Source organism: Haemorhous mexicanus, chromosome 2 (genome assembly GCF_027477595.1).
Source record: "Haemorhous mexicanus isolate bHaeMex1 chromosome 2, bHaeMex1.pri, whole genome shotgun sequence".
NCBI lineage: Eukaryota > Metazoa > Chordata > Aves > Passeriformes > Fringillidae > Haemorhous > Haemorhous mexicanus.
Window position 1 is genome coordinate 117,351,768 of NC_082342.1, and position 20,671 is coordinate 117,372,438.

At 48.4% G+C, this 20,671-nt stretch overlaps 1 protein-coding gene across 3 annotated transcripts in view; it reads right to left on the reverse strand.

The window, feature by feature from the left end:
• Positions 1 to 20,671, reverse strand: part of PDE9A (phosphodiesterase 9A) — a 55,883-nt gene that overhangs the window by 21,155 nt on the left and 14,057 nt on the right. The window contains exons 2-8 of one of the 3 annotated variants that reach the window (XM_059840066.1): positions 20,493 to 20,563; positions 17,876 to 17,953; positions 16,942 to 16,985; positions 10,422 to 10,476; positions 9,514 to 9,584; positions 5,132 to 5,216; positions 270 to 351 (exon numbers count right to left, since the gene is read on the reverse strand). In XM_059840066.1, the coding sequence (XP_059696049.1) occupies positions 270 to 351; positions 5,132 to 5,216; positions 9,514 to 9,584; positions 10,422 to 10,476; positions 16,942 to 16,985; positions 17,876 to 17,953; positions 20,493 to 20,563 (486 nt within the window). Of the gene's footprint in view, positions 1 to 269; positions 352 to 5,131; positions 5,217 to 9,513; positions 9,585 to 10,421; positions 10,477 to 12,042; positions 12,351 to 16,941; positions 16,986 to 17,875; positions 17,954 to 20,492; positions 20,564 to 20,671 lie in introns of those variants that run through there. The other 2 variants (XM_059840067.1, XM_059840068.1) reach the window with 2 other exon arrangements.

Consider the following 20,671-nt stretch of genomic DNA (forward strand, 5'->3'; position numbering starts at 1 on the left):
AACTAGACAAAAGAGTGTTAAATGTTGATGAATGCACAATGTTCATTAACATTTCAAACACTAACGAGCTTTCAAGTATTAAAGACTACTGAGAATTATACTTTAAGTCACCACGGGCAACTGATGGCTTTTTCCATTGGCATTTTGGATCAGATCCTGGATTTAGAATAACAGGGAATTAATGGCTAAGGAGTCACACATTGTAAAGCAGCACTTGTCAGGGTGGCAGCCCTGCAGCAGGAATATGGGAAGAGAAAATTGTGTGGTACCTTTGGGTAGGATGGTACATCCCTCCGGGGAGCTGGCCTCTTGTTTTCATCCAAAAAGCTGTACTTGCAGGGACAGTTAGTCCTGAAATGAAATGTTCATCTCTTAACATGGAGGGAAGACAAGCTCAGTGCCTCAAAAAGTGCCACAAGTGCTCTGGTCTCCCAGTGGCCACCCCTCAGAGCAGCTCCCCACCCCACAGCCTCTCCCTTTCTAATGCAGTGTTGTTCAAAATGCTTTGGAAGTGTGATCCTCCTCAGGATTTTCTCCCCTTGTGCAACACCCCTATTGCCATTTCTCAGTCTATTTGCATTCAAGAGAGAAGCATCTGAGTTCAGGCAGGTATCCATGGATACCTGCTCCAGATTGCAAGGCAAGACGAATTCTATTTGCCATCTGTACGGCAGTTGTCTTTTGTCAAGTGGGCAGTTTGCCTCATCTCTTCCACAATCACTCTTCCCTCGGGTGGGGACATCTGCTGATAACAGGCCATTGGATGTCCCTGCATGGCTGATAAGAACTACAGCATCCCATTGGGAGATGTGAGCCCAGGGGGAGGAGCCAAGCATTCCTACATGGATATAATCTGGAGATTCTGGAACACCAGCATGGCTTCTCCACTGGATTCCCAGAGGAACAGCAGCTGCCTCTTCCACTGGATCTCAGAGGATCTAGAGGATCCTCTTTCTACAGGATCCCTGCTCCAACAGAACCACCCCTGACACTCCAGGAGGGCTGCAGCCACAATCCCAAATGGATTGCTACCAGCACCCTGACCCACAGGGTGTCAGGGTGTGTTCTGACTGTCAGTGTTGTTTTGGTTTATTGCATTGTTTATTTTATCCTTTTATTTTCTTCCCTAGTAAAGTACTGTTATTTCCTGCTCCCATATTTGTTGCCTGAGAACCCTTTAATTTAAATTTTATAGCAATTCAGAGGAGGGGGGTTACATTTTTCCATTTCAGGGAGGCTCCTGCCTTCCTTAGCAGGCACCTGTCTTTCCAAACCAAGACAATACCCAACCACTTCTCCTTAAACTTCCAGGGAGCAGCTTGCTGTCCATGGCAGGCATCCTTCTCCAGGGCTGCCAGGGACCACGCTGGCTATGGGCACACCTGTGCTGGTTCACTGCTGAGGGCACCCACTGAGCCTTGCTGCAGCCCGTGAGAACTTCCACTTTGATGCTGTGACCTCCTTGGCTGGTGCCCCTGATGTGTGGGACAACAGCAGAGAGGCACGGACTTGGCAGACACCTCTGCTTGGCTCCCTGGTCCTGGAGAAAGGGAGCCACTGCCAGCAATTACAGGTAATTAACACTTGCCTGGCTATTAACACTGCCAGTTATCTACTCTTCTTTCCTCTGCATATGGAAAAGCCAAGCTGATGCTTTCCCATCTGAGCAGAGGCCCAGGGGGGATCTCATCACTCTGCAACTGATGAGTCTGCAGCCAGGGGAGGGTTGGGCTCTTCTCCCAGATGACCTCAGACTGTGCCAGGGAAGGGACAGACTGCACATCAGGGAGAATTCCTTCATTGAAAAGGTAGTCGAGCACTGGAAGGGGCTGCCCAGGGAGGTTTGGAGTCCCCATCCCTGGAGGTGTCCAAGGAAGGCCTGGAGGTGGCACTGAGGGCTCTGGGCTAGGGATAAGGTGGGGATCAGGCACAGCTTGGACTCCATGGCCTTGCAGAGCTTTTCCCAGCTAGTTGTCCACATGGACTTTATTAATTCTTGTGTGAAGCTGATCTTCTTGCATTTTGCATTTACAGAGTCATGGAATGGTTTGGATTGGAAGGGACCTTAAAAATCATCCAGCTCCACCCACCCTGCCGTGGGCAGGGATGCTGCTCACTGGGTCAGGTTGCTCAGGGCCCCATCCAATCTGGCCTTGAGCACTTCCAAGGACTTATCCCTGGAGTCCTAACATTTGGATTATCCTCTCTCAGTTTTCAAGCCCCCTGCCAAAGGAAGCAGAAATAAACCTCCCGAAAGAAGCCAAGCAAAGCATTCCATTAACTCGGTTTGTGCGTTTTTGATTATTACATTTTGCATTGTATCTCTTTTGAGTGATTCTCTTTGGTGGGAATTAGTCCAGGTCTCTTTTCTCCTCTTAACATTGATGCCTGCTGTCATTTCTGGTGGCAGTGTCAGAATCCTGTGAAAGTTATGTCATTTCACAGCTCATGGTGGTCAGCTGACATCAACCAGCTGCCTTTTCCTGCCCTGTTTAAGGAGATTCTCACTTGATGAAAAGCTGTCTTAATCGTTTCTAAAGCCGTTTCCTCAAAACTCCACTGTGTGGGGTATTAGTAGGATAAAAATAGTGAGATTGGGGCATTCCTTGCCCTAATTGGAGCTGACTGCCAGGGTTAGCTGAGGGTCAGCCAGCTATCTCTAATTCCCAGCTGTAGTAGGATATTGAAGCCTTCATCCAGGCACACTGGGGAGCACACCAGAGCCAGGATGCATCAGACCTTCACAAATGCAAAACTGGATCTGCAAATGATCATGATTTTAAATGACACCATAATGATATTAGCATCTGCCAGTGGTGAGTGCAAAAAGCAGACAAGCAAAAAAAAAAAAAAAGCAATTTGAGGAGGATGCAAATGGAGCTGCTTTGCTCTTCTGAACAGAGAGCTGCACAATTCACTGTGCTTTTATAAACCTGGCTGCCCTGCCTTACTCTCTCATTTGGTAATGTAACAGCAAATATAAGGAAAGGTGAACACCCATACAGCTGTGTACACTGTGATCTTATTGAAGGAATACAGGTGCTCACAAATATTTATGTACATCAATTCAATTTAGATGGCATCCCTAGTTGCAACCACAATGCATTACCTAGCAAATGACACTGCACAAGGATGACAGATCTGAATGAGAGCAAATAACATTTCCACTTCCCTGGGATGCCTCTGTTCCCACACACATCTCATGCCAGCAGAGAGGGTTGGCTCAGCCACCCTGGGGTGAAGCATCCCTAGGCTGGGGTCACCACAGGCTGGTGACCTGGGGCTCTGGTGCCTTGGGAATAAGGAACCTCAGCTCATTCCTCAGCAGCTCCTGATGGGAGCCACCAAGGAGCATCATCTCCTCAGTCTTGTACCCACATCTAGCTGCTGCTTTGGCTCCCACACCCACGGGGTGCAGAATTCTGCATGAGCAGGAGGAGCCTTTGAGCAGCTGGGAGGAGGGAGAGGCAGCTCAGGGTAGCCAAGAGGAGCTGTGACAGAGCCACGTGGACACAGCACCAAGGTGATGCTGAGCAGAGTGAGCCCTGCTCCTGCTCCAGAGAGAGCAGCTGTGAGTGTGAGCCCAGAGCAAGCCAGGGTGGGTGTCTGTGCCCAGTTGAGCCCACTCCCATCTTCAGCACAGCTTTCCAGCCTCACATCCCATGCTGGTCTCTCCTTTTGGAGCCTGTCACATCTCAGCACCAGCCCTCGGTGAAGGTGACACCCCAGCTGGAGCTGGCTGCACTGAGCAGATGGAACACCCGCCATTCCAGCTTTTCTTGTTAACAGCTTGTTTAGGCCACAAAATATAGATTGGAAGGTGACAGGATCTGGGATGGGAATTAGTCATGGCTGCTGGGACAGTCTTGTACTTCCTGATGCGGTGTGGTGGTGACTGAGTGAACATGAACTTGCCATAACTTCTTTTTTTGGACCTAATTCCTTGTCCACCTGTGCATCACTGCTCATCATCATCACTGTGCATCACTGTTCAGCTCTGCCAGCTCCCTGCCACAGCTGAGGCAAAGACACATGGGCACACACGTTTCTCACATCACACCCAGCACAAATCAGCACACATGCTCCTGCATTGCTGCCAGCCTGGGCTTGGATTTTTCTAATGAGATTTCTCCACACACCCCAAAAAGAAATGATGCAAATCACAGGCTGCATTCCACCCTGCTGCGATAAATTTGAGGCACACAAATCTGAGGTTAATAATGTTACTCTGCGTTTATGCTAATATGACAGCTGAATTTGGCCTTGGACTTCATGGGAATGAATTATCATTGTGCCTCCTGACATATCTGCATGGCAACATTCACAAAAAAAAGTGATTATAAAGCCTGAATCTTTTAGCACATTTCCCACTGCCCTCAGTAGGAAACAGTTTTGATTAAGGGTCAGACAATTTGACCCCGAGGCTGTCAAGACAGCAAAGTTACATTTGCTGAGAAAAATCCCCTTCACCCATGTTTTGAGCAGCAGGGTGTGTTCCTCTCCAGCATCTTTCCCAGGAGTATTCCCAGTCTCAGATTGATTTGTTTGTCCTAATGGGGCACTTCAGTGACACAGGGGGCGTTTTCCAGCTGAGACCATGCACCGTAGGAAATGCAATTTTTTCTGCTGTTGTTTTAATTACAGCAAAACTGAGCTCCACCATCACAATGAGCCCTTGCATTAGAATGCAAATTCCCAATTTCTCGTTGGATTTGAAACGGATGATTTATAATAGCATGAGATCATAATTAGAGGAGCTGCTACATATTTATTTGGTAATTTCCCAGAATATATTGGAGCTGATTCGAGTTCTAACTGGTTCCCAACCAAAGGCTGCAATGTGCAGAAGTTCTTTTCCCATTCTCTCTCTCCCCCAGTAAATCTGGATGAAGAATTCCCATTCTGTATGATGACAAATAACTCCCAAGACCTTTTTCTCTATTCCCATGGCCCAAGCTAATTTAACTGGTGAATGGCTATAAATCTTCAAATGGTAAAATAAAGCCACTGTCCTTGATGGTTATTGGTTTCCTTGCTCTTTTACTTCTAAGCCCAGGAATAATTCTGTGGAAATGTTGCACTAGGGTTTGAAACCAGACACTCCTGTGGTTGGGTGCCAAGCAGAACTTACCTGCTGCTCCTTGCTGCCATTTCCTCCCTCATCTTTTTGATGTCACGCTTGCATTTCTCAATCTCCACCACTTTCAGGCCTTCCACTGTCAACAAAGGGAAACAACAGGGCTGTTACCATGGCCAGAAGTCGCAGGGTCTGGTTTCACAATGGTGCAAAACTTCAGGGAGCTCTGCCAGAGGGGTTATCCAGCGAGGCAGCAGCTCCCACAGGCTGCCTGGGCTCTCCCACAGGTGAGAGGTGCTGCCAAAGCAAGAGGAGATCTTGGAAACCCACAGGAATTCTCTGCTGCCAATGCAGATAACATCCACAGGGCTTTAATTCTCTCAATGGCTATAACATCTCAGCTTCTCCACAGCAGCAGGCAGCTCTTCTGGTGCCTTCACTCCTGGGCTGCAGAGCAGGAATCAGAGGAAATCCTGAGCAGGAAAAAGCCCCACTCCCCTGATGGGATGATAAGCAGGGCTATGCAAACATGTCCCAGTAGGATTAGAATTCCCATTAAGATAAAAGGTTTTAATTCGGAAGTTCATGCAGAGCATTAAGGAGCTCTGAGAGGCATTGCTGGATACAGAAAAACCAAAGGGAGAATGCAGGAGGGAGAGAAAAATGTTGAAAATTCGGCTCTAATGACAGATTTTTATTTTTTTTTAACTATTGAAATCCTGTCACTTCTTTTTGCCGATCAATTCTGTAATCAAAGGTTATTTCTACATGCAGCACAGAAAATCCTATATTTCCCTTCTGCATGTAATTGTGAGAGCCACGAGGCAAAAAGTTTGATTGCCTTTTTATGCAGCTGAGAGAGCCCAATGCAGTGAGAGTGTGAGAATAATTCTCCCTTTTCTTTCCCCCTCGTTGAACTGTCAGTGTGATCAAGGACACAGAACCATTTATTAAGTCCATGTCATTCACATGCAATCATTTCACAGTTCATTTGTTTACTGAGCTCGAGGTTTGCATGGAGGAAAATCAGTATTCAGCAACTTTCTTAGAAAATCACAGTCTGGATCACACTTATCTGGAGAGCAAGTGATAAAGCCCTGCCTTGAAGGGCACAGCTCTGGAGATAAGCAGAGACCTCAGTTTTGTTTACCTTTAGGAGAGTAACAACAAAGATTGCAGCTGGAACTGGGAAAAGGGAAAGAGATGTGTCTGAGCTAAGCCCAGAATGCCACATATTAGGGGAGGAAAGGGAAAGGGGGGTTAGTTCATTTTTGTTACAGGGATGCTCTCTTAAAAATCCCATTTAGACATTTATAGTTTTTCATCTGTCATTGTTACAGGCAATTTTTTTGGGTGATCACAAAGTGGTGATGCAGGCAAGCTGCTGTCCTGCTCATTGGATATCTTAGTTCTGGATACCTGCCTGCAATTTTTTGGGAGCTTTGTCCAACTGCTGATGGTTAGCTGTAGCTGACCTGGAGCCTTGTGCTGCTCTGTGCACCACTGGTGCATTCACCTGGGAGAAATTCCATTTGCCAAGGTGTCTAATTGGTGACCAGTGCCTATCTGAAGCAGTGGGAGCCAAGCAGAGTTATCAGTGACAGGGAAGTGAGGCAGGCAACTGCAGGGAGAAGAGGAGTTCTGGTGCAGAATGTCAGCCCTGAGCATTTTTTCCTGTTGCATCTCTTTGGTTTTCATCCCAAATCTCTCTGGGAGAGCAGAGAATTTACATAATTATTTTCTTAAGGTAGATGTGAAGTGCTTACAAATTGCAAAGGGTTTTTTGCCAGCTTCCTTATTCTTGTGTGGGCACGGGACAAAGAATTCCCAGTGCCTGCTCTGCATGGGCTCACTTTCCAAGGGGAAGTGACAAGCTTTAGCTGGGATTTAAAAATCAACTACAAGATTTGGCTCCCTGAAAACACATCTCTGGTGAGGTCTCTAGGCAGGAATGGGAAGGAAGCTGAGAACATTTCATGTGAGGTGCAGATGCAGTGCTGTCATGAGCACTTATCCCCACACACACACATCCCCTCTGGGGAAGAAATCCTGGAGAGCACATGTGGAAGTGGTGGAGAAGGGATCTCTGAAGGAGGCAGGAGAAAAGGCAAAATAAAAGCACAATTCTTTCCACATTTGGCTTGCAAATGATAGACGGCCATGTCATGTGCACTGATTAGGGGCCCATTACATTATTCTGCAGTGAGAAATACCTTCTGAAAAGAGCCTGTGCTGCCTAAAGAAATCCTTGGGCTGAATCCAGCAGTGAAACATGGCTCTCAGAGCAACCTCTGGGAGCCCAGCTCAAGCAGGGAGGTTGGACACTCCCTCTCTCCCACGGTTTTGCTCCTCAAACACGACAGCCCAGGGAATTATTTCAGAGTGCTGCAGACTGGGCTCAGTTGCAAACTCTGGAAGTCTGATTTGGAGCAGAGAGGCAGCCCAGGGAGCTCCTTCCCACAGATTGCTCCATCAGCTGCTGGCTCCATCAGCAGTGGGACCCACTCAGGGAGAGAGCCCTCCTTTGGGGAGCAGGGAATTCAGTCCACCTGCCTGGCCCAGCAGCTCTGGGCATGCTGCCCTCCCTAAACCAGCACTAAATAAAGTGCTGGAGTGGGCAGGTGCTCAGTTTTTTCCTGCCAGGAATGGCATGAATGCCTTGGTTATCTCCCTCCTGTGCAGTGAGCTGCCAGTGTTGAGAGGCAGAGTGTGTGCCAGGGATCCCAAAAGCAGCCCCTGGCTGGCTGGGATTGCTGCTTTCTTGGGCTGCCAAGGGGATACAAAGACCCGCAGCTTACCTCATGTGCTCTAATCCATGGCATTTAGCCCTGAGGAGTGGAGCTGGTCAGAAGTTTCACTGAAAATGCAGAGTGGCTGAGCTCATTTCTCTCTTTTTTTTTTTTTTCTTTTTTTTTTTTTTTTTTTTTTTTTTTTTGGGTCAAAGAATAAACCAGCAGAGCCTTGGGAGAAGCAGCAGCCAAACAGGCAGGGAGGAATTCATACCTGGGTTCCTTTCTGGGGGTAGGCAAGCTGCAGGTTGTCCCCTTCATGGACATCCCTCAGCACCAGGAGCCTGAGGCTGGGGTGGCCACAGGGAGAGGCTTCCCTGCAGCTGCTCCTCAAATAAGGACATTTCTTCCTCTCTCTGCTGACAAAGGGATCAGCCTCCCTGAGCAGCTGCAGGGTCAAGGTAGCTTCTGGTCAGGGGAAGTTTCAGGAACCAGAAACTCTTTTTTCCCAGCCAGCTCTTGTGGGAGAGTTGTTTCTGCAGCTGCAGTGCTGGGAAAGGCTTTCCCTGCTCCTGACTTCAGTGCTGAGCATCCTCAAGGAGAGGGGGTTTGAAGTCAAACTTGGATGGCAGCACCTTGTCCATACCCCTCCCTGCCTCTCTGGGACCTGTGTACTGAAACAACTCAGAGACTGCACAGGGGGAAACAAAACAACCCAGAACACCAGGAAAGGAGCTCATTGACAGGATGAATTGAATTTGGCTGTTGCACTGTGACAATGTGGTCGTGTTGTGGTGCCTGGAGTGATTGAGGGAGCTGGGGGTGCTCAGCCTGGAGAAAAGGAGACCCAGGGGTGCCCTCATCACTCTGCACAGCTCCTGAAAGGTGCCTGTGCTCAGCTGGGGCTGGGCTCTGTCTCCAGGCAGCACTGACACAGCCAGAGCACACAGCCTGGAGCTGCACCAAGGGAAATACAGGTTGGAGAGCAGGGAAAAGGTTTTTATGGAAAGGGTGATAAAGTTCTGGCATGGCTGCCTGGGGAGGTGGTGGAGTCCCCATCCCTGGGTGTGTTTAACAAAGCCTGGAGGTGGCACTGGGTGCCAGGGTTTAGTTGGGCTGTTGGGGCTGTGTTGGACTCTATCTTAAAGGTCTCTTCCAACCCAGGGATTCTGGGATTCTGTGGGGGGTGGGACTGAGAGCAGAAGGAGGGTGCTACCCCTGGAATTACAGACCAAACAGCCCCAGTGAGGGTGGGACCAGGCTCCCCAGAGTCAGAGGATCAGGGAGTGCAGAGGGATGGGGGAGGTCACTGCTGGGTGCAGGAGGTGACAGACACCTGGGCCATGGGGGACACGGGGGGCTGGCCAGGGGCTGGGAGGGGGAGATGGGGAGGGGGTGGTGGAGACCCTCTGCCACGGGGGCATGGGAACAGCAGGACGTGGCCCCAGCCCCAAAGCTCAGTGGAGGGCTCAGCAGCCCCTCAGAGGCAGGACAGGAGGAGCTCTGGCTGCTGGCAGCACCAGCCAGCCCACCCTGGTCCCCACACCAGTGCCACCACAGGCTCCCACCATCCCCACGGGCTGACCTGTGGCCTTTGGGGCTCAAAATTGGCCAAATTACAAGGGATTGGAGAAAGTGGAGGAGCAGGACAGGTCAGAGGCCACAAGGCACCAGTTCCCACTGTGATAGGAATAAAGGGACACTCACATTCAACCTTTTTCTCCAGCATTGCCAAGTGATTAGCTACTTCCGTTTTCAGTTCATTGATTTTAAAAACCCTGGAAAGAAAACCCTCATGTATTAATGTTATACATTTAGTGCTCTACCTACCCTAGGTGCTAAGAACTTCTGCTAGAAATGTCCATATTTTTATCTCTATCAATCTGCCCAGCCCATGTTTGTCATAAGGAAAAGCAATTTTTCCATGGAAATGCTAACACTGGGGCAGAAAATACACCAGGGTTTAATTTTCAGAAAAATTAAGAGATATATATATTTTTTATGGCCCTGGGAATGTCCTGTGGCTCTACAACACTTCATCTCCCCCTCTCTCAGCAGTGACTTGCTACTGTACCCCCCAGGGAAGCAAAGTTAAAGTGATAATTGTTCAATTGGTAATTCATAATTGTCCAAGAGCAGCGTCTTGGTGTCTGCAGGCTCTGAAACCTCCTCCCCTCCTGCCGAGTTACACTGCTGGTTTCTGGGCTGTGGTGGGACTGATCTCTCTTATTGAAACCAGCTGGGATTAAATAAGCAGCTACACAGATGTTGAGAAATCCTCTCTGAGGAGAGACATTTTTGGGTGATAAAGGGGAAAATGAAACAAATCTGATTATTTGACTGCCCAATGAAGCAGCATTTCTTTTGCTTCCTAAGAGGGAAGGAGCATTTACTACTTGATCTCCTTTTTAGATCAAAGATAATCACTGAAATTGCTTTTGGTTTGAGCTACTGTATTGCTGTCAGCAGGAAATAATGTGTCCCAGACCTAAATTTGGCAGGCAGAGTGGGATTTGAAAGATGTCTTAAATGCCCCTCTGCCTGCTGTGAAAATTTCACTTCAGGCTGATAAAAGAAATAGCATTTTAAATTAATAATGATGTTCAGTTTTTTACCTCGAGAACTGCTCAGCAATCTGTCCCAATAAATTCTGGAACAATTCTTCTTTCTCTGAAAAAAAATTAGAAGGAATACATGATAGAAAAAAATGAAAGAAGACAGCCCTTCTGCAAAGTGGTGTCCCCAGGCTTCCAGTTCTGATGGCGAGGCCAAAAAATTGTTTAGGTCTCTGAAGAGTGACAGGCTTTGGGAATGACTCCTTGTCTCACCTGCCTTGCTCTTCCTGCAGGTTACAGCTGGGGTTTCTCAGAAGTTTTATTTTTGGGAGGCTGGATCTCGATCTCTGAGAGGTGGCTGGCTGTAAGGCAGCCCTTTCTGGAGAGGAGACCCTTTCACAGAGCTTGGGTGGGACGCCCAGAATCCCACCTGGCTTTTGAAAGTTCCTGCTCACAGTCAGTGTCTCTGCATCACTTGTGACAGAGTGCCCATGAACAACCCCACAGCTCAGGAACACTCAATAAAACCCAGCTTGCCTTTCAGTCTTATCCTGGAGACCAATTTTTTTTCCTGGTGCAAATGCCTAAGGATTGTGCTGCCTTGCATGAACTCCAGGCAAACACGAGATGACAAAGTGCTGTCCCTGCAGAATGAGCTCTGCCCTTCCTGGTTTGTGGGATGGACACAGCAGGGCACAACTTTCCCAGCCCCTTTTCCCTTGAGAACACAGCCTGGACGGAGCTGCCACAGGGGTCCTGTCAGGACTCCATTGTTCCCTGAGTTCCTCCACACTGGGAGCCCTCGTGGGCTCTCAGGATCTTCTGCTGGCTCAGGAAAGCCAGCCTGATGAAGCCCCAGCCTCTTCCCAAGATAATCACAGGACTGCAATTCCCAGCACAAGGAAAAGCAAGCAATCCCTCAAAGCAGGACCCTAGATTTCAAGGGATGGCACCCTTTAGGAAGGAAGAAGTATAACAGCAATGTTTCCCATCTTTTAGCATGTCCACACAGAAAGGGGAAGCCCTAATCACCTTTGCTGAGCCCTGAGATCCTATTTTGGGATTGTTCCCTCTTTCCCCCAGCAGCTAATGCAGAGTGCCCCAAAGTGCTGCAGTGATTCCTGCACTGGGGGTATGCTCAAGGAAAGGAAGCACTGAGAGCACTCAGAAACACGCTGCAGATCACACAACACCTATTTATACCCCGCACAGAAACACCCGGTGGCACTTCTGCAGATTCTTCTCCTCCTTCCCCGAGGGAACACGACACCTCACAAGGTAAAACACATCAGACAGAAATACAGCCCAGCATTTACCATTTATTTCTAAATAACAGCTCTTGTACCCGATGAAAGGATTTGCAGTTCCTCGGGTATTAGAGACATCAGCAATACTTGTCAAGAGCATTCACATCACGGTCAAAACAATTTGCCTGTCACCCCCTGTGTCTCAAAACTGGAGCAAGCATTCTGAGCTCTGAAAGTCTCAGATCTAATTCCCTCTTTTTTTTCTCTTTTTTTTCCTTTTTTTTTTTTTTATCCCCCAGCTCCCAGCAGAGTGGCTAGCAGAGAAAACAGAAATTGCTTCTTCTCACCGAGACCCATTTTCCAGATTTCTCACAAAACCCAAGAGCTGAAACAAAGCAAACGCCGCGTCCAGTTTAAGAGAGGAGGAAACTTACCGTGGGCAGCGCCTGGGATGGCACAGAGTCCAACAGGGAAAACAAGCAGAGAAAGCAGAGAAACCCCTGTCCTCTCCCTTCGGTGCTGCTCAGCCCTCTGACAGTGGCTGGAGCATGCCAGAGACTGACAAGTTCCCTATAAACACTGTTCCAGCAAAAAAAAAAAAAAACCCAACAATCTTACTTTCACTCCCTCCCCCTGTCAAAACTCACTCTGAGTACTAAGAAATTCCCATCCAGGGAACAGTCAGCTGCAATCTGATGTTTATGGATGTAATAAAAGACTTTCAAAATGAAGATGTATGTTTTTATAACCCTAGGGTGCAGTAAAGATATATGACTAAGAGTGGCAGCTCGCCTCATCTTAAAGAGACAAAGATCCATTTCTCTGCCCTGTTCCTTCCAGAGGGGAAGACCTCTGGTAACCCCGGGTTCTGAAGAAAATGAGACATTGCTCTGACATAATTTAGTCTTGTTTGTCCCCTCCTTTGTAAAACAGGAGGGCTAAGTGTGCTTTTGCTTCCTCCATTACCCTCTGCCTTCTTCTTTTTATACCTCTGGGCAGGGCTGAAGCCCCAGTTTCACAGAGATACCTTTTACCTCGGATTGCTTCCTTTGTTTTGCTGCAGTTCCCTCCCTGAAAAGGAAATCCTGCTGCAAGCAGCACTGGCAGCAGCTCTGGGTGCTTTGCTAAGGGTCCTGTTGCAGCATCCCCAAAAAATCCCCCTTTCTTCTCCCCTCACTCCGAATGAGCTGTATTTACAGGTTTTTGCACAACACTCTGGGTGTTTTGCAGCTGACAAATGACAATCAGAACCCCCAGAAGATGCTGCAATGGTTAATGCTGGGCAGGGCCAGGCCAGCTCAGGCTTCCCCAGGCTGCCCAGGGCTCTGTGCCCTGCTGCCTGCGGGCACAGGCACTCCTGCTCTTTGCCCTGTGGCCTCTGCCAAGCTCAGCTGGGAGCTTGGCCAGGACTCCGTGGAGAAAGGAGCTGCTCTGCCTCGTCTCCAGCAGGTTCTGGGAGGAAAGCAGGTGTGGGGGGAGATGGCAGCAGCGTTTTTTCCTGTGACCCCTGCCGCGGCCGGGTGGGAGGCTGGCAGGGAGAGCCCACCTTCCCTGCCAGACTGGCACCAGGGGCACACTGAGCAGCTCAGGTGGGCTGCCCTGGCACAGATGGTTCATTACCCACTGGCAGACACCCTCTGCCTCGCACCATCCTGCTCACAGGGCCTCTTCCTGAACCCTCTCACCCTCTGGGATCACGGCCAGGGAGCCACCTCCATCCTCCCACCCTCGTGGCTCCTCTTGCCACCCTGCCAGCCTCTGCCACCCTGCCAGCCTCAACAGGCTGTGGGCAGGGAGTTCCTGGGCTTGGGGAGTGGCTTGGCTTCCCCCTGGCTTTTCTGCTTTGGCCAAGCATGGCTGGGAGGGCACGGGCATCTCCCTTTCCTTGCCAGCAGCAGGCTGGTGAATTCCTGCCCTGTTTCTCACAAATGCTTCTGCCTCTGGCTCAGGCTTCTGTCTGCATTTCACTTTCTGTGGTTTGCTTGGATCAGGGCAGTCAGAGTAATTAAAAAAACCCACCAGCAGCCAGGGGGACAAAAGCCTGGGGAAGGGGTGAAGTTCAAGCCCAAGGCCACATCCATGGATCTGTCACAGGAGCCCCAGATTCATGTAATTCACAGCTCAGGTTAATTTGGGCTGTTGCATGCAAATTCCCCATCAGGTGAGCAATCCCAAAGGAGTTGGCCACATCCCAATGCACGGAGCAGCAGTGGGAGGAGGATTTTTCTCTCCCAGTCTCTGCCTCCTCAGTCTTGCCTGAGCTGAGAGCATGAACAAGACTGGAAAAGGAGAAGAGAGAGGTGCCAGAATAAGAAGATTTAGACACAGTGACAAGTTTCTGTTGTTTTACCAATACCTAAGCACACAAGATCTCAGGTATTGAATCATCCAGGGGGAAAATCATCCCAGTGCAGCCACTGCTGGGCTTTGCTGCCCTAACTTTGGAGCAGCAGGAAAGTCCCCGAGAATGTTTTCCTGTCCTGTCAGGACCACAGTGGGTCAGGCTCACTTTTGACCTCCACAACAGCTCCTTTCTCTGCACTGTCAGAAATGAAACAGATTTCAATTTCATCCCTCAAGAGGGTGCTGCTAATAGGGTTTGTTCATTTAATTGTCACCCCTGTCAAATCTGTAAGTGCCTGCACCCTACTAATTAGAGCAACAACACAGCCATCAATTTGTGAGTTGTGAGCCAGTTCCACCAGGAGGACACAGACCAGAGCCCTTCTGCTGGTGGCAGGGAGAGGATGCTCATTCAATGGGTTTGGAAATTAAAATACCACAGAGAAAAGGGTTTGCCACAGGGGTTTTGATGCTCTGCATGGATAGCCATGAATCTTCTGGTCCAAGGCCATAGGAGGAGGGACAGGCTGTGATCCAGCAGCTTCACAGGCTCAGAGCCAGCCAGCTCAGGCCTCCTCTAACCCTAACCCTGACCCTGAGCCTCACCCTAATCCCAACAGTTGCAGACAGCTGACCCCTGACACATCCATGGCTGCTGCATCCAACACTCTCTGGAATAATAATGTTTTATTTCCAACCCTCTCCCCTGACTATGGCCAGGAAATGAAGAACTTAGCAGGACTCCAGTGGGTATCTCCTCTGCTGGATTGCAGCCACTGCTTATGTTTTGCCTCCCTAAGGATTGTATTTCCCAGTCCCACCTTTTACAGCCTCTGTTCCCTGTGTCATTCTCCTGCAGCTGCCTGGGACATTGCTAAAAGAGGTTCATTGCCTCCCACCACTGTGAAAATTGGGGTGACCCCCTTTTTGGCACCTATTTGGATGAGCTGCTTTGGGAAGCAGAATGATTCAGGCAGAGTTGTGTGAGAAGTGAAGAACAGAACAGAGCTGGTTTGTTGGTTTTTGTTTTTTTTAATGAAAAGGAACAATTTCTCACTCTGTTTATTCTTCCTACTGTCAGCAAAATGTCAGGAATGCTTAAGATTAATGACAAGCCATGTGAAAGAGAAAAAGATACCAAGGAACATTAGTTCCATCACACTCAGCTCAACTTTCTTCCTCTTTCCACAGCAGACTCTGTCTTATGTTTGGACAATCTATGGCCAGAATTTTTCTTGCCCTTTTCAGCTCAGATCTTTGGAAATCCTTTTTCTATGAAGTGCAGGGAGTGAAGAGAGATCTTGCTGACACAGTGAGCTGTGCTCTGCACAAAGCAGAGCCATGTGCTGTCAGCTGGGGATGACAAATGAGGGCCTTGGGAGAGTGTGAAAAGTCATCCACAGTCCTATAAAAATATACTGCTAGCTTCATGTTAGGGGAATAAAAAAATACATTCAAAAAGGAGTATATTTTCTAGAAAGCCCCTCAATCAGCTTCCCAGCTGGTATGGCTCAGTGGCATTCCCTGCTGGAGCCATGCTGGCCCCATTTCCCTGCCGTGGGGCAGCTGGGGACTGGTTGCTCACAGCAGCTGGGACACAGAGCCACGTGCTCCACCCCACCTTTTCTCTGTGATAATGCAAACTGTGCTCCCAGAGCAGGAGAGTGATGCTGCTGCAGCAGGGTTTGTCACAATAAGGAAACACTTTGGCAGACAGCTCCTTCCCCTTTGCAGTCACACGTGTCCCTTGGCTGGGACTATCTCCCCCTGGCAGTCACTGTCATGGGGTTTGTTTATGGCTTCTTACAAATTTCACTGTGGGTAGGTTCTTCCCTGTTCCCTCTGCTCTCTTTGCTCTCTGTTCACCTTTGCTCCCTGCACAATCTCCCTGCTGTTGCCTCTGTGTCCTCCCCACGTCCTCCTTTCCAGATGTTTCTGCCAACAGCCTCAGCTCCTCGTGCCTCCCCTTCTAGAACACACAGTGCTGTCAGACACTCTGTTTCCAACCATCATTCAGGACCCTAAGCCAGAAGATGAGGTGGGACCCCCAAAACATCATCTCTCCTGTCCCAACAAAGCCACCTGCTCCTGCCCACCACTTTTTCCAGCCCCAGGCTTTCTGTCACACTCCTGTTCTGTGTTTCCAGGACAATCACAGCCTCTTGCCCTTTGTCTCTCCTATCTTCCCACTTGACTGCTCCAAGGAGTGTCCCCAGCTGATGTCTCCTCTCCTGCTGCAGCCCTGCCAGCCTCTCCCTGTGGCTCCAGAGTGTCCAGGCTGCCCTGATGTGAGTGGCAGGAGACTCTGCAGCTGCACAGGTGAGAGAAACCAGGAGCCAGATGCTCACAGGAACTGCCCCAAGCCAAAGTTCTGCTCCAGTGTCTGAGAGCTGATACTGACAGCAAAGAGAAGTGGGAGGAGTGGCACTCCAGCCCTGCCTGTGGCTGGGAATGTGCTCCAGATGGGTTCTTTCACCCAGGCCCTCTTTAATCTTGTCAGGTGAATTTAAATATTTATCACACTTAGAGCTACCATGCCCACAACAGAAATTATGTTCTCTCCTCAGCCATCTGGGATTGACATGAGGCTCAAATGTTGTGCTCAGCTTTCCAGCAGAGGAATGGGCAGATTTAACAAAACACTGCAGGACAGGCTTTCATTTTTCTTGCCTGAAACCTCCCCCTGCTCCATACAAGGCTTTCCCCAGGGCATCAGGAGTGCTGAGTCAGACCAGAGTGAAGCACTGGGAAAGACCCCTGGACTCAGCCATTCACCTGATCTTCAAATTCATTGAAATTCAGGCACATTTTTAAAGCTGTCCTGCAGAACACTGTGATCAAACACTTCTTATTCTGCTGCAGCTACAACCATGACACTGACATCTTCAGGTTTTTGCCTCATGGCCACATAACTTCCACATGCAAATGTTTGCAAATTCAGCTTTACTTAATTCAGCTTTAGTAGATTCAGATCAAAAGGGTCATTTTACCTGAGAGCTGCTCAGTCATAACTGGTATCACTTTGTATGGGGACCTGGAAGAGCCACAGAGGGTTGATGTTAGCAGCACTCAAAATGCAGTTTGTATTTCACATCTGTGCTCCCTGAGAAGTACAGAGAAGCATCTGAAGATATTCCAAGCTCTCTTAAAACCTGTGAGTTCGAGTAAGCAATAGACACTTTTTCTGAACACACAACCCTCTGATTTACAGAGAATTTACAAACAGAATGATTGGATTCTCTGATTTAGAAACAGAATCATAGAACCATGGAATGGTTTGGGTTGGAAGGGACTTTAAAAATCATCCAGTCCCAGCCCCTTGCCATGGCCAGGGACACCTTCCAGCATCCCAGGCTGCTCAGAGCCCTGTCCCTGTCCAGCCTGGCCTTGGACACCTCCAGGGATGGGGCAGCCACAACCTCTTTTTGCCCTGTGTTTGTGCACTGTCCTGGGCAGGAGCTCCCTCCCAGCTGCTGGGGCTGCCCCACACAGTATCAATAAAGGCAATGGCATTGAAAAGTCATCATGAAATATGGGCCAAAGCCAGCAATGAAGAGACCTGAACTCATCACTCATCACAGGCTTTGAGTTTGCTTTTCAAGTAACCTGCTGGTTGTGCCCTAGCAGGGCAATCAGCAGTGGGGGAACAACAGAGCTTTGTCAGCAAACAGGGAAGGATGGGAACAGATATTCTACACTGAACACCTAAAAGCAGTTTTTTTTTTTTTCCCTAAGACAATTCCTCTTGCTTTAACAAGTAAAAATCTTCCAAACCAGCACCATGCTACAGCCAGCACACATTTCCTCTGCCATGCCCCTCCCTCTGCTCACCTCCCCCTGCACACAAAAGGCTTCTGCAGGCAGCCCCCTCCCTGGCCTTGGGCCTGAGCCTGTCCTGGGGGAGCAGGAGGCAGCAGGGCTCACCTCTCTGTGTTGGCAGGCATCGTGGGGTCGATGGACACCATGCAGTTGTCTGCTGTCAGAAGGGAGATGGTGGTGTTCCTGAAAAGCAAGTTCCAAAAAGGGTTATGTGACCTGGAAATGCCAGCTGGAATTCTGTGCTGCTGCATGTGATGCAGAGCCATCCTCCCTCCTGCAGATGCATCTTTTCTCCTTGCTCCTGGCACCTCTGTTACCTCAGAGCAGAAAGAGTCAAAGCCCAGGGCAGGGTAGGTTTGATGCTTCACCCATGTAAAATGTGAAGTGTGATAATTGTTGATCTCAGAGCAGACCTTGCTCCCTGCTAATTCATTTATTCTTTTGACTCATTGTATAATAATTTCTGTCAAAAAGCTGTATTTTGTGATACATTGACTCAGCAGCCACATATTGACTCATGCGATACAAATGACTTTTGGTGCTATGAATGTCTTGAAATTATTTAGTTACTCATTTACCAAAACAAACAAAACAAATATCTTGCTGAATATGGGGTCTTTCTCTTTTTCAATCACTGTCCTAAGGGTGATCTCATAGGCTCAGATGTAAACCTTGGAGGTTTACTTTGGCTCCAGGATCCTGGTTGAAATGCAATTTTCTTTTGAAAATCTTCTGATGAAAATAAAATACCAAATATGCAGTGAACACCCTGACTCTGAATGATTAAAACTGCTGAACAAAGTTTCCTGGGTGATGGAGTGGAAGTCTTTGACATCACAGGAAAATGAGAGTTATTAACCTCTCTAATGTCAAATGGGAGGAAATAGAACAAACAGCAAAGGGCATTAATTCTGTCCAGTAGCTTATGCAAATTCAATTTTATCTTTCAATCCTCAGGGCTGGCGTCATGCAATAAAACCATTATTAAAAGACTGGCTTATTTTTCTCCTGCACTTTTCCTGTACTGTAAAGTTGTGTGTCCAGAGATAAAGGCTTTGCCTTGTTGCATCCAACCTGTGCTGCTCCAGGTCCTTATTCAGACAGCAGATCCCCCCTTCTCGAGGGGATTAAGGGATCTGGAGATGATTGAGGGGCTTCCCTCCCCTGCTCCAATGCCTGGAGGTGATAGATGGATGGATGGATGGATGGATGGATGGATGGATGGATGGATGGATGGATGGATGGATGATGGATGGATGGATGATTGTGGGGGTCCCAGTTGTGGGTTTCTTTGGGCCTGGATTGAAGGCACTTGAGACAGTAGTTCATGTTCAGACTCAGGTGTTTATTATTTCTTATCAGTAAAACAGTCTCACTGCTGTGAGTTCTGCAGCTTTTCATTAGAAGGCACAGAATGGCCAACAACCTCTTGTTCCAAGGTCTTTTAAGACTAAACTATCCAATGAAGAACTGACACCTGGATTATTTTCCCTTTTACCCCAATAACTGATCCCAAGGAGCTGCCATGGGGACTTTTCTGCCCAATTACAAAATGCCATCCAACCCATGGAGAAGGAGGAAGAAGAAGCATGAAGAAGAAACCCAGGACCACACCCTGTGCCCTCCATCTTGCTTCCATCCACAACACACTAAAAACCCCAAAACCTCAAATTCTCATCCACACTACTCTCTATAATCTATTTCACACTTCTGTGGATTCCAGTCTATCTTGAAGTCTGGGAAACTTTCTCCATGAATGAGGGTCAAAGTCAGTGCTGCCCTGGGGGTCAGGGCACCCCAGAGCAGACAGAGAAATATTCCCAGTTTCCAGTTTCGCCCTGGGTTTCCACAGATGGTGGATGGATGGATGGATGGATGGATGGATGGATGGATGGATGGATGGATGGATGGATGGATGGAGGGATGGATGGATGGATGGATGGATGGATGGATGGATGGATGGATGGATGGATGGATGGATGGATGGATGTTACACCATCCACCACATCCCAGCCTTTCCCACACACCCTCCCATAACCCTGGACCCCTCTCAGCACTGAGGTCTCACCTGGATACTGCTCTTGAGGTTGAAGGGAACAAATCCCATTTGGATTTTCCCCAAATGGAAAATCACAGCAGGAGGGTTACAGGGATTTTGTGAGACAACACAAATTAGGAAATATGTGGCCTGGGAAATGGATTTAGAGACATTTATGCTCTATAAAATTGTTCAGCTGGGGTGCTTTGTGTTTGACTATCCCATACCTGGGATTAGATTTTAAAACACCTTAAGAGAAAGCTTATTACCTGGTGGCAATACTTCTTGTTGTCCCCATTTTCCCCCTAAAAAACAGGTTCTAAACAAGTACCTGCATTTCACTCAATGTGGGCAAAAATGTAGTACTGAGATATGAGTGGTAGGTGTGCCCAACCTGTGTGTACTCAGGGCTGGGCTTCTTCACTTGATTTAATTTTAGATTATTTCTCCTCTGTTCTGCTCTGTTCCACTCTGTTCCTTGTGTGCAGCCAACACTGAGGTGGCTCAATTCCCTGCCTCCACATTTTCCAGCTCTTGATTGCCCCAGTTTCTTCTTTCACCAGACTGGAACAAGAGGCAAGCCTGAACAGCAGCTAAGTAAAACATTTGGGGGCTGGCTGTCTTTAAATTGCTCCCAAAGGAAAGAAACAAAAGTGAAATGAATGTCACAAATGACAGACCTACCTCGGTAACCCTGTTGCAATGCAGAAAAGGTCCATAATATCTTTGGAATTGCAGTATTTACTGAAGATCACCTTCCAAAGGAAACAGCAGCAGAAGGGAAAAAAAAATGAAGAAAAAGAGAAAGGATGGTTAGTTCCCACAGAGATATGAATCCTGTTCAGGCATGCACTGGGCTAATT